Source organism: Haemaphysalis longicornis, unplaced genomic scaffold (genome assembly GCF_048455015.1).
Source record: "Haemaphysalis longicornis isolate Haplotype H1 unplaced genomic scaffold, Haemaphysalis longicornis Haplotype H1 scaffold_6, whole genome shotgun sequence".
NCBI lineage: Eukaryota > Metazoa > Arthropoda > Arachnida > Ixodida > Ixodidae > Haemaphysalis > Haemaphysalis longicornis.
In genome coordinates, this window is record NW_027526407.1 from 34,630,387 (window position 1) to 34,644,526 (window position 14,140).

Genomic DNA, 14,140 nt, shown 5'->3' on the forward strand with positions numbered 1-14,140 from the left:
AGAACTGCTTTTTGGTGGTTTTAAATGCCTCTAAGATTGAATTTCTACGAAAAGTAACCATTTATTTATTTCAAAAAGACCATGAGCACAACACCAGAAGCATTAGGCTTCGGATTTACAACAGAAATCAAAATGCTCAGCAGGGGCGGACTGGTGACACCTCACCACGTAGGAGACAAATTTTAAGAGCGTCCTGTACTCGTGTGTAGCACTGCCTTCATAACACAGATGTTCTCTTACGGCAGGTCCGGTCTCCGAGCACCAGCCCAGTTAGCAGGACGTGTAAGAACGATGGCATTAGATTTAGAGCAGGCCTGACTGTACAAACAACACACGGAAACTTTGCGCTCCCACCAAGTGACTTTTGGGTTTACGCTGGTCATCTTTTTTGATCTTCTTTACGCTGGTCATCATCTTCTTCAACAGCTATTTGGGCTTTGGGGTTAAAAAGCAGCCGTAAACAATTCCGGAGTTTTTATTTGTATGGTCCTGGAAGGTCGCCGGGAGGGGCCGCCACCACGGTGGGTTGGAAGTGGTGTGGCAGGGCCACCAGCCGCTGCCTGAGCCTGCGCATTTTCTCCGTTCCTTAACGTGGCGATTCTCATGCGCGGTCGTCGCCTACCAAAGGAGCCAAGATGCCGTATTTCTGCTGTTATTTCACGTGTCCCACATGACTGACGCATTTTGGTAACCAATTTTTGATAAGAAAGCGCCGACCACTCTTCTAGTAGGACGTATAAGTGTTTTGCACCAACTCAGCATTTTACTGATCAAGAAAAAAATTGTTAACCCAGAAGATTGTTCAACACAGACTAGGCTGGTCTTTATGCATCACAGTAGTCGGATAGGCATATTTCAGGTCTCTTTACAGAACAGGCAATAAAAATGGCTCTCATCCACGCTGTGAAGGTGGATAGAAAGCACCGTTTTAAACAGCACCCTCAACAATTGCCAAAGCGGCGTCCCTTCAATTAACACACGTGGCTCTACAAAGAGTGAAACTAGAGATTCTGCCAGCCGTTACCTGGAATTCGTGGGGGCAACGTTACAAACGCAGTAGCGTCGGGCACAGCCGAGCTAGAACGACGGACGCCGCCGTAGTAACCCGGTCGTCCGTCGGCGGCAAGACAACAGAGAGGAGCGTCTTTCGAAGGGTGAGACAGCGGAACCTAGCAATCCTGATGTGCTAGCTCGGGAATACACCACCGCGCTACACAGGCGCAGACACCCAAACAATTTGGCATGTGAGCCTATTGATTCCCATTTATACTGATTTAAACTAGTTAGTTTATTAAGTTTGAGAATTGCAAGAAAGCTGACGGAACTTTAAAAATCGCTATTTATCAGATCCAGTTTCTCGTTTCGCATTTTGTGATACCTCTTAAAACATAACCGAATTGGTATGCACCAATGTAGAATACGGAGTCCCATTCGTGGCAAGCAGTGCGCAAATGGTAGTGTTTCTCCAGCGGCCAGATGCTTGTATGTGGTATCTATATTTTGTTTTCTAGCCCTGCAAAGAAATCCTTAACGTACCTTTGTCGTACGCCCACTTAGTCCCGTCGGGTCTCGGGTACCAAGCAGGTGCTTTGGAAAAAGGTTAATCAAGCCGTGCGCGAAAGCGCGCAGTGGACTCGAAGCAGCGCAAAAACAGGCCGAAACAACTTCGCTAAACCAGACGACAAAGCCGTCTCGCCGACGCGCCCGCCAGTGCGAGGAACCTCCGTGCGGGGAACCCTTGGTAATAGCGCCCCATCGTTCGCCATCTACTCTCTGCTGCGTGAGTGAAAAGCGCTCTCCCGATCCCCAGCAGCGTTGGGAGTTTCTTGTCTCGCACGCCACGAAAGAACCGTTGGCAGATAGGGGTAGAGAGCTTTGCTTGAAAACAACAAGTGTCTTTTCAACTCTTTATTTGAAGTTGGGCAAAAATAAAATAAACAATGAGGTTATTACCGTTTAGATACTGAGGGGGCCTGTTGCACTCAGGGAAAATAATCATGGCTGTTACAAAATATCGCTAAGTTAAGTGTCAAATATTGGCATTTTGGTTCAGTAAGGTCCACTAAAACACGCCGTGTGTAAATAGAAAATCACTAGTACACTGCGGTTATTCAAAAAAGCCTAATAAATAATCCCGAAAAATGCTCATATCCACCTAAAGATGGAGGAGTGGAAGTTAACCAGCTCCTCGCACCGAGGCGTTGTAGAAAGTGCGCCCCATGTTTCTGTAGCATGTCGCACAAGGGAATGCTTTGAGCAACAGAAAGCTTGCGTCGGAAATATATCTGCGCTGACAATCAACTTTCTCGACTTTGTTCAAGATCGCAGCTGATTAAAAATGAAGCATAAAAGCGTCTCAGCGGTTAAACCATGATACCTGCAACAGAAAATTTATAAAATGCCTAAACCTCGACTTTGCTTTGTCGTAAGCGAAGAATTTTATAAAGACTCACCACGTAAAGTGAAAAACATAGCAGCTATTCTAGGTGCCGATCCTTGCCATCTTCAATCTTCTTTGCGTATCTGAAACGTGGGACGGCTATACGGTGGTGTTTCCTCTCGAAGAGTTCGTCAACTGTTTCGATAGCACTTCAAAAGTGGTTCAATAGCGGTTTTAAGTAAACAGGACTTTTGGAGCTCGGCTTGTCGTCATAGCTCGTCCGGGTTCACGGTACATATTCTCCGTAGCCATGGCGTCACGCACCCAAAAATACGCTTTGAAACGATAAACGCTTCCCCTGGTCGGGGTTGAACTTGGGTCTCTCGTGTTACGTAGCTGTCTACCCTACTGTGCCACAGATGCAGAAGTTACTCAAATGCGAGTGTTGTGAGTGATCGTCGCGCTCCGCTGTTGCCACAGAGACTGCCGTTGCTAGGCCGCAAATAGAAACAGAATAATATAACATAGTAAAAGCATAATGAGTGTGCGTTCGTATAATTACCCCAATATCATGAAACCTCCATCGAGTGTATCCTTATCGGGCTGCGGGGCCCCGTCTTGAGTATTTCGGTGTCAAAGCCAGGGTTATATTAAAACTAGTCAACAGAGGTTACACAGTCCTTCTGGTGAATTCCTGCTCTGTACTGCGAACGGTGTCTTGTTGAGTGGAAATGTTTTTATTTTTATAAACGGTTTCGGATACAAAGTGAAGGAATCACTCATGCATAGCGCAACTTTGAAATTTATTTTTGCAATTGCCTAATATCCACGGAGAGGAAGTGAAGCAATGCGTACTGCCACTCATAAGTGCGCGTATGCATGAGTCTTGTTGCCGGCGCAGTAGCCAACTGGCCGACAGGTAGGAAGCACCGTGCATATTCTTTGTTCTTCATTCATAAAAATCTTACGGGCTTCAGAGCAGGCCATTTGGTAAAGGGGCATGCAGAAGTTACAGATGACGTACATTTTACCGGGTATATTTGTCCGGGGGATGTTTAGATCATGGCAATCTGGTTCTAGCCAGTGTAAGGATTCGTCCTCTGTGCCCTATTAGTAGTGGACGTCGAAGGAGTACTGCCCGCTCTCAAAAATACAGCACTGGATTTCTCATTACATTGGTATGAAGCCAAGTACGACAAAAGGGTAGTCGTGATGGAGGCAATAAAATCAGCTCTTACCATTAAAATGGCAACTTTAACACTAGATGTCAGCTGATCCATTTGGGGCAATCTTCACAGGTATTGTCGCTGATAACAAAGGAACACCGCCTTTTAACGTGAAACAGCTTTACATCACCTGTCTTCATCTTTCAACATTGTGAATGCTGTTAATCTTGTGCTTTTACGTGTGGCTACCAAATTAGTGTTTTTTTCTATTTTGTTAAAACAAAGTTCTTCTCCTGTAGCAACCAGTTTTGCTTTTTCATATTAGCCATCTCGTCTTCAATCCAGGGCAACAACTTCAACAAAGCCTACTACAAAATGGTCAGTTGGCCGCTAGGGGATTTCTCTTGGCGACCGGCGCTTCAACAAGTGCGGCATCAAGCATTGGAAGACACATCGGAGGGAGCTCCATCACCAATACTGCAGATTCTGTTGGAAGTCTGGGCAGGGGTGCTCTTCTTGGTGTTGTCTCGAGCGAAGGTACCAGACCAAGCACCAGCGGAGTCAGTCCAGGTACTGCTAATACTACTATGAACAAACAAGAGAATATACAAGGCACTCTTGTTATTTCGCGTTGATTAATTTTTAGTGGGTGTTTTTTGCGCACATTTTGGATGTGGTTTAGGAGGAGGTCGCGGTGTATAGATAGTTGTTGATGAGCATGCGTTGGAGGAACTGTTACGGGTGGCATGCGTGGGGCTGGCCTCAGCGTGGGCAGTGCATCGTACGTCTAGCCTAATGAGACGCGGTACAAATATTGTTAGCATTAAAATCATGGACATTTATTTCTTACAAATTTGTAATGTAAATTTGTAATGCTTACAAAAAAAACAATTGGCCTGCCATTTTTGGTTTTTCACTATAGATAAACTGAATTGTGGCCGTTGGCCAGCTTTCTTTTGTCATTTCTCTCCAACACCATGCAAGATATAGATGGTCGGTTTCAATGTCTGCAATGAAGTTAAAGTAAATGACCTTACAGCCACAGTGGGTCCACGCAGGGTCCCACCGTAAGATATGACTCTAAAATTGTGATGTCCGCTGTATTCTTACGCAATGCAAGCATGTCATCTTGCTTTGACTCTTCTGGCACTGTATATCACGTTTACGAGTATATATTCTGGCAATAGTGTTCGCCGGAAACTCGTTTTAGTACACAATCATTATTGGTTCATGTGATCTGTACTTAGGTACACATACCCACAGTTTCTAGAGCGTCGTACTCAACAGGCGAGCTTCCTAAACCACAATGAAGTAGTTTTCAGAGTACTGTACGATACGTCCTTAAGTAGCTGATCAGGATAATGTTCGTGGTGCATAATATAGCGCATTTTGTTTGGTGATGCCTTGAAGCCCTAATGTTTTTTGGAATCTATTTTTGCCGTTGCAACCTTTTTTTCGGCGTTTATTTATGAACTCGAAATTCAGTAACCATTTTATTTATCGGGTGTCTAACTCTACGAGACTATTAACTTCCTTTAGCAAAACCCAATGTGTCTGCGGAATAGGTACTGCCTCCCGAGGACGTACCTGTTCCCGTTAGTAAGTTTTGGCTGATAGCTTCTGAGGCTACCAATTGATTTCGTTCATGGGTAGGACGTGCTGGCGTCCCAAAGAAATATTTTATATTATTAGGAATCGTAATGCGCTTGGCATACATGCCATTATTTAGATGTTTCACAGCCCAATATTTTCGTTAAGAGTGTGTCATAACAATTTTGGATGACACTACTGCCAAGTAGGGCAGGATAAAATAGCGTTTGGTTAATGTTCTCGTCTTAGGAACTTCACGAGAGCTGTGAATAATGAGTGCCAGCATTATTAAATTACCTTTTCATTTATTTACGGCGAAAAAATTGAGTTTGTGTGGTTTATCAAATTGCCGTTTCATTTGTAACAACATTGAAGAACGATTTCAAGCCGTATCTGTATTCCGCGGTCTAGTAATGAACAGTACAATATGAGTAGTTCGTTCATGAATTGAGGTGGTTCAACCGTGGCAGTCCCTTCTAACGCCCCTAAAATAACATCATTGTTGGCTCAATATCCGAAATAATGAGAACGGCAAGCCGTTACGTGAATATTTACTCAATTTTAGCGTCCTTCCTCAAAATCAAAGTTAAACCTTGTATTTCGTTAAGCAAGGTTTTAAAGGTTTGTTTTTCGTAAAGCAAGCAATTCTAAGCCTTGTTTTTGTAAAGGACCAACGTTTGGCTTCTTTACGTGTAGATGCAATTCTTGCAGGTGCAAGAAGGTCCGTGGTTATGCCCCGTGGGCTTAGCTCAATACAGAGCTACCGGCTGTCTACGTGCACCGGTTGCGTAAGCGTCCTCTGAACCGTTCGAATGGTGGGCGAATGTCAACACGTACGCACTGTCACTTCGTCTTGTTGAGGTTTTAGAATGAAGACCATGTGCGAGCGTCCCGATTGCAACTGTAGGTAACATGGAGGGGCTTGTCTGTTGACCCGAGGCCACCATATTTGTTATTCTTCTTGGGCTATTTTTAAGCATGGGTTTTCATTTCTGTCGCATTTGATTTACCGATACGTTAGGTCTCTTACGACTGCCAAGCGAGAGACCGAGGAGGCGTAGATGGCCATGTGCAATTCAGACAGTGTTCTCCAATAGTCTTTCTCGGGCTAGTTGAACCCAGAAATGTTGGTCTGTCTGTATATCTGTCTGTATGTCTGTCTGTCCGTCTGTCTGTCTGTGACTCGATTCAGCCACCCGGCGAAAGCAAAACAATGCCTGCGCAATAGTCTTATATAGTCACAGCTACATCTACCCGTCTATGTCCGGTGTAAGGTTCATACTTGTCAACATTGTTGAAGAAGAACAAGACATTAAGCAAATATGAGGAAACAAATCAATACAGAAGTGATATTTGCAGTTTTCCTTTATGTAAAATCAAACATGCTTGACTTTTGCGAAATTAAATACTTCATCAACTGCAGAAAAAGAATTCACTCTACCGCCACCTGCTGTCGCCCGCGCCACTATAGCTTCTGGCGGCATTTTAAGAAATCAACCGACAACAGTTACGCAAGGTTCCACTAGATAGGTTTCACGTTCTGCTTGCAACGCACGTGGAGTAGGGAAACGCGGTTCTATAAACGTTGAAGTAGGGCGCCTCGATTAACACTCGTCTTCGCCGTACGGCAGCGTTCGCATCGAGGCACCCGGTTTGGAGCAGTGGAACGCGGGAAATTTAAACTGATTTAAGCAAACATTTCGCGTCTTTACCTTGGAAGGAGCGCTACGCAAGAGGAACAACATGAGAGGTGAGAAGGAAAGCGAAGGGAGTCATTTACTTCGCAAAAGCCGGTAAAGACTATCGTCTTTTGACGGCATTTGCAATGAAATGAGCAGTTACGCGGCCAATGTTTTATTACCAAGGGCGAGTTCTAGGCCGAGATTCGGTATGCTTCTTTCAAATCTGTTCACCGCTGAAGCAGTTTATCCAGCAAGTCGTATGTTGACTAGTGGTCTCTGCCTTCCATCCATACGTGCTATTGTCATGATAGATTGCGCAGCGGGCTGATGTTTCGTGTTCTAGACTTTTGGCTAACTTCACCAGGACGATGTGGAAGAGTACTGGTCCGGATATTGTCACGTAGACAAACACGACACTGTGGGAATTTATCCTTGGGCGCTAATGTTTCTCGAACGATCAAATTCCATCCAGAACACTGAAGTTTAGAAGGTTATTCTAAGCTGTAGACGTAAGTCCAAAATTCTCTCCCTGTCAAAACAGATAACACGTGCGGAATAAAAATAAAGAATAAAACACGCTCTTCACTTGGCACACAGATAACACAGACCAGCAAAGCAGGGTGGTGAAAATAAAAAAAAATTAAAGAAATGCAATGCATGGTTCGCGGCATTACCACCCCTCTAACAATGCATCGACCCGATGCTACAATAAAACGGCAGTCCGAACAAACAAACGCGAACATCAGTTACCTGTCGTTGTGAGGTTTTAAGCGAACCACGTGGACGAGTTCGGGCCGCGTGCGTCGTCATGATGTTCCGGAATCACCATCCGAGATAGCTTCGTAGGTAAGTTGGCCAATACGTTGCAGAATCCAGTAGGTTCCGAAATACCGTCGTAGAAGCTTCTCACTGAGTGGACGTCGTCGGGTGGGAGTCCAAACCCGCACACAATCTCCTGCGCGGTACTCGGCGTCTCGGCGTCCAAGGTTGTAGCGTCCGCCATACACCATCTGCTGGTTCGTTGAGCGCACCGGAGCGAGCTGGCGGGCCTCCTCCGCACACTGAAGGTATCCTTGGTCGTCGGCATTGAGGTCATCGTCTTCTACGTGGGGAGGCATGGCGTCAAGCATCGTAGTCGGTCGTTTTCGCACACACGCTGAATTGGTGTCGCCTGCGTAGTTTCCTGGATAGCCGTGTTGTACGCAAACGTGGCATACGGATGTACTTCGTTCCAGATGTTATGTTCCACGTCGACGTACATACACAGCATATCCGCAATCGTCTTGTTCAGACGTTTGGTAAGTCCGTTCGTTTGGGGGTGGTAAGCCGTCGTCCTTCGGTGATCCGTGTTGCTGTAGCGTATGAGTCCTTGCATAAGCTCCGCAGTGAAGACCGTTCCGCAGTCCCCGAATCGGACTTCAAGGGCTCCATGTCGCATCACAACTTGGTTTATGATGAACTTGGCGACTTCTTGTACACTTTCTCTCTGAAGAGCGGCGTCTCTGCGTCGCGCGTCTGTAGTATGCCTCTACGACACTCAACTTGTTCTGGGATCATGACGTAGGGAACGGGCCCAGAAGGTTTATTCCAATCTGCTTGAAGGGCATCGTTGCGACGGCGATCAGCTGCAGAAGTGCGTCGCGTTTCGTCGGTGGCGTTTTTCGTCTCTGGTAGTCACGGAAGGTCCAGACGTAGTGGGTGACGTCGAAGGCAATGTGGAGCCAGTAGTACTTCGTCTTAATTTTTTCATTAGTGAGAGCTGTGCCAAGATGTCCGGGAGACAGATCGTCGTGGCATGCTCCTAAAATGTCGTCACGAAGGTCTTTAGGGATCACAAGAAGATAATTCATTGTCGTTCCGATGCAGAAATTCGTCTTCACGAGGATGGAGGTTTTCACGCTGAATCATCATCATCATTTATTGAACCCTTAAAGGCCCCTTGCGGGGTATTACATAAGGGGGGAGGCAGTATTACATAATGCTGGTAAGTTCTGTTTGAAGACCCTGTGCGCGGCGACATTGCGTCCTTCGAGGTAGTGGATCATGATGTGTAACTCGGGGTCGGCACGCTGCTGGGCGGCTAGATCGCTTTCCGCGACGACTCCGAAGAATGCAGGGAAAGAGACAGGCAGTCGGCGTCGGAGTGTTTACTGCCGAATTTATGGACAATTGTAACGTGGAACTCTTGCGCGCGCAACCTCCACCTCCCATTACGGCCAGAGGGGTCCTTCAAAATGGCGAGTCAACACAGCGCACGGTGGTCTGTCAAAACAGGGAACGGTCTACCACACACGTATGGGCGAAATGTTCAAATGGCCCGTATAACCTCGGTGCACTCTTTCTCGGAGGCTGAGTAGTTTTTCTTATCCTTCGACAAACTACGGCTCGCAAAAGCAATAACTTTTTCGCAACCGCTTTGCCTTTCAACGAGAAAGGCAACCAATCCTACATCACTGGCATCCGTATGCATTTCTGTTTCGGCGTTTTCGTCGAAATGATCCAGCACGGCCGGGCTTTGCAGTCAGTGTTCGAGCTGGCAGAATGCTTTTTCTTGGGCGTTTTCCAGCTGACAGGGCTGCTATCTTTCGTCAAGCGCGTTAGTGGCTCTACACTGCATCCGAAATTTGCAACAAAGAGCCGTTAGTGTGCGCAGAGTCCAAGAAATATTTGAACGCCGTACTTGTCTATCGGTCTTGGGAAGTTCGCTACGGCTGACGTTTTTGTTGGGTCAGGCAGGACTCCCGCGTCGTCGACGACATGGCCCAAAAACGCCTGTTCCTTGTACGCAAAGCGGCACTTTACAGGCTTCAGCATTAACCCCGACACACGGATGGCCTCTGGTACAGACTCCAACCTTGGAAGGTGTTCGTCTGAAGACTGGACGAATACCATAACGTCATCGCTGTATACGAGGCAGGTATGCCACTTCAGACCAGCTAGCATGGTGCCCATGACTCTTTGAAAGGTTGCTGGTGACGTGCGCAGCCCGAACAGCATCACCTTGAACGCGTAAACGCCATCGGGGCATAAATGCGCTCTTGTCTCTGTCTCTCTCGTCCACTTGTATTTGCCAGTCGCCTGTCATTAGATCCAGCCATCGATTAGAAGCCCTTCGCCTGGCAGAGGTGGTCGAGGGCGTCCTCGATTCATGGCAGGGGGTCGACGTCCTTTTTGGTGATTTCGTTCAGTCGCTGGAAGTCAGCAGAATACCTTAATGTGCCGTCTTATTTCTTCACCAATACGACCAGCGCAGGCCAAGGGGCTTTTCGACGGCTGTAAAATGTCAACGCTGGGCATGTCATCGACTTGAGTCCGGATGGCTTCCTGCTCGTGTGAAGAGACACGGTACGGTAACTGTCGGGTAGGTCGGGCTCCATCTTTGGTTGTAATTGGGTGCTTAGCTAGGGGTGTCTGACGTACTTTTGAGTTTGACAAAAACACTCCCTGTAGCGACGCCGGAAATCCAGTAATTTGTTTCGATTTTGTTGCGGCAGCACCGGGTTCACGTCGAAAAGATGCGGAAGCTTGGAAGCATCTGCGCGTGCCCGTGCAAAGCTTGCGACTGCGATCACTTGCCTTCTTGCATTTCTTTGAGGAACGCAACTGCAGCGCCCTTGTTTTGATGCTGGTCCTCCTCCGCAAATTTGGTAAACAAAACGTGGTATTTGCATTGTTTAAAGCGCGCAATGCCTTTTTCGATGGTGATACCGCGGTTGAGAAGCAACGTTTGGTCACTCTCTATGATAGCGTCGACGTCAGGAGCAGCATGTTCACAGTATACGGTGATCATCAAGCTTTCGCCTGGTGGCAGGGTGACATGATCATCGGCGTTCGGTTCCGGTGTCATGGAGTGATCGTAAGAAAAAGTTATCGACTTGTCCTGTAGATCAAATATTGCACCATTGTCCGTCAAGAAGTCCATTCCAAGAATTACGTCGCGGGAGCAGTAAGGCAAAATGACGAAAGCGGCAGCGTTCATGGTGCCGTCTATGGTGACCGGTGATGTGTGCGTTCCACTTGGCGCTATGAGATGGCCTCCCGCTGTGCGTATGTGTGGACCATTACATCTGGTCGAACTTTCTTGAGCTTAGAAGCGAATGATCCGCCGCTCATCACTGAGTAGTCGGCTCCCATGTCTATAAGGGCGACTACATCAAAGCCGTCGATGGACACCTTGACGTCGGATGCCGCCTTCTTCGAATTCCGGGTGCATCGGGGCGTCGCATCTCGGTTTGTGCGTGTTGATGGTCGGGTACTGTGCGTCGTCGTTGTCGTCGTCTTCTCAGTGGCAGTCTCGGTCATGTCGGGTACGCGTCGGGCCGTGTGGCTGTCGTCGTGTTCGGGAGACTTGTCAGGGTTAGGTCGGGTCGTCGGGATGTGAGTATTTTGTGAGTTTCAGCCTTCGGCAAATCCTAGCATCGTTGGAGGGTTTTCGTTTTTTCACCGTTGTGCAACTTCACCTCCAAAAGTAGCTGCCTTTTGTTTCCTCCGCGTGAGCTGGGGGATTTTCCACGTGCCAAGCCAGCACTGATACGGTGGTTCGGCGTCTGGTAAGGGTAGGGTGATGGCGAATGGTTCAAACGGGCTGCTCAACGGCTGGTGTTGGACAGGTATTCTTCTATCTCAGAAGGGCGCTGACCCGGTCGGGGGCGAGGCGCGTCGACGGAGAACCCCCGCAAACCGAGCCTCTTGTAGGGGCAGCGGCGGTGGATGTGGTCGGCTTATCCGCAGTGGTAGTAGAGCGGATGATTATCGGGCGTTCGCTGCACGTCGGTCTTCCTTGGGGCGGGGGTTTGTACCGCAGGTGGTCGGTCCGGATAGAGGGTACGGAGCCTCGTGACGATAGGACGCAGGTCGAGGTCGACGTACAGCAGCCGCGTAGATCATAGCTTGCGGCTCGCGGGGTGCGTTTGGCGTCCTTGAAGTTCCCAGCGCTTGGGAACCGACTTGTGGTTGTGGCGGCATTTGGAGAAGTCTACTCAGCTCCTCCCTCACTTTTGCGCGGATAGTCTCGCGTATGCTATGTTCGGTAATCCGCATGCTGTCGACAGAATTCGCATTGGCCGTGCCAACACAGTTGCTGTAATACTGCGTAGCACGCATTTCAAGGGCTTTCTAAATGGTGCTGGCTTCGATCGCGATTTCGGCGACCGTTTTGGGCTGATTGCAGACAAGTCCAACAAACCGTTCCTCCTTCACACCACGCATTACGACGCGTAACTTCTTTTCTTCCGACGTGCAAGGGTGGTTTTTACGACGTAATCATGGTGGTTTTCACGACGTCTTCTTTCTTCAAGTTATCTGAAAGTAGTCCAAACTCTGGCTGAAGACCTTGCTGCGGGCGACTGACACAAGTTGCTCTCGCTTGGCGGCTTGACGAGGGCTTAGTTCGAGGGCTTAGGCGAGTGTCGGCGAATCGAAAACCGCAGCGTCTGCTCTGCGGGATATCTTTGGGAGCGAGTGTTTCCCGAACCATCTATTTACATCCAGAACACTGTAGATCAAAGAAGATTATGGTAAGCTGTTGATGTTAGTTCGAAGCGCTCTCTCTATCAAAACAGCTAACATGATAAAAATAAAGAATGGAACGTGTGCTTCACTTGGGACACAGATAACACAGACCGGCGAAGCTAGGTGTTAAAAACAAATCATAAATAAACAAACACAATTTATGGTTCGCGGCAATATAGATTCTTTCAGAACACCTTTGTCATTGTAGTAAGTACTTGGTAGCCATGAAGGAAGCATGCTGCTGAAAGCGGGCTGCTGGGTCAGTTGTGGAGAAAGTTACTGATCCAAAGTAGTGCTTTTTTTTGCTAGGAAATGCTTGAGCCACTACAGTCCAAATCGTATTTTATCTACTCTGTCGAAAGCTTCCCGGTGGTCTACAGTGAGAACGTTTTAGGAAGTACGCAGTCGACCGGGATTTGTGGATTACTCGTAATACGGGGCAGAGCCAAATCGTGTGTTCCCAGGTACAAGCGAAAGCCATTTAGGCTTGGTTAAAACACGGATTCACATATTCCATGTGGTATTGTAGCCGGTTTTTATTCAGGCTTTCTATCAGTTTACATAATGCGGGTGTTAGGTACGTGGCCTGAAGGTTGCAGATGACAGAAGGGTTTTTCCAAGCTTTGGAATTAGGTTAACTACGGATGGCTTCAAGGTGTGAAGAATTTCAACCGTGTTCTGGGAATTATTTATACGGCCAAAAAGAGGCCCCTGGAAGTGACAGATGTGTTGCAACGTGATCCAGTCATATTGTAGGGACAATTGCACCTTGCTTTGACTGATGGCAGTGCAAAGTGCAGCCATGGTTGTAAAGGTGGGTCCTCCGAGTGTAATTTGGGCATTCATGCTGGCAGGCGTACTTGGTTAAGGGAAAATGGTTGTAATAATCGCCCATTCGACAATATCTAGGGTGTTGCTGAACGCTAGCATGTAGAAGAGAGGAAAGCAATATTTCCGTTCTCCTGTAATGCCTGTGTAGGTACGCCAAAGCTTGAACACTTTGTGCTCTTTGCCTAAGTTGAGCATCGTGCTTTCCAGTGTTATTAGCATATTATATCTGATATTTATGAATCAGTTTGGTGTGTACCGCAGTTTCACTAGGTCGAAGTAGCGTTTCCAGAGTCACCAGTATGTACGAGTTGGGTGTCTAGCTCGGTTCTACAGGTTGGCGGTGGGCTCTTTTGATGTTTTCGGAGCACTCTGAATACACATTATGACTGAAGAAAACACCATTTCTGTGTTGGATTATGCGTTGAGAATTTCACACAAGGTGGTCCTGTTCGTTAGTTCAAACTGTTTTGCGGTGCGGAGTCGCTTACCATAAAAAAAATTGATATTGAAAAGTGTCGAACTGGTGTCGAATTTATTCCACGTAGCTACTAGCCGTGAAGACGCAAAGGTGGAGTATGAACAGGCGTCCTCCTGGAAAGAGTGCAGTCCTATTCTTGTAGCTTCAATGGGGTCATTTAACAGCCCCGGATTGTTCCTCTCCATCGTTTCTTCGGACAGTTCTTTCTCGAGAATTCGTAGCACCGTAGCCCCACGCTGTGTTTCTGGCGTTGAAGTCTCCTCCAATTATGGTCTATGTGGCAGGATATTGCAGGAAGAAATTGGTGATTATTTAGGAGATCTGACAAGAAATCCAGTTATCGGCTTGAAGTAAGTCGAGGCGACACGAACACTTCGGCCATTCGAAAGTCTGCCGTGATTACTACTATTTCGTGGGCTGCAGCATAAGTGTATGGAGTTTAATCTGATGACATTGGATTTCTTTTCGATACAATATTAGGGAGTACCCTGGTGCTGGAGGG

The 14,140-nt window shown here is 47.4% G+C and overlaps 1 protein-coding gene across 1 annotated transcript in view; it reads left to right on the top strand.

The window, feature by feature from the left end:
- The window catches only part of LOC144141485 (uncharacterized), a 140,494-nt gene that overhangs the window by 44,415 nt on the left and 81,939 nt on the right, over positions 1-14,140 (top strand). Inside the window, exon 4 of the mRNA XM_077673041.1 lies at positions 3,892-4,116. Coding sequence (XP_077529167.1) covers positions 3,892-4,116 — 225 coding nt within the window. The remainder of the gene's footprint in view (positions 1-3,891; positions 4,117-14,140) is intronic.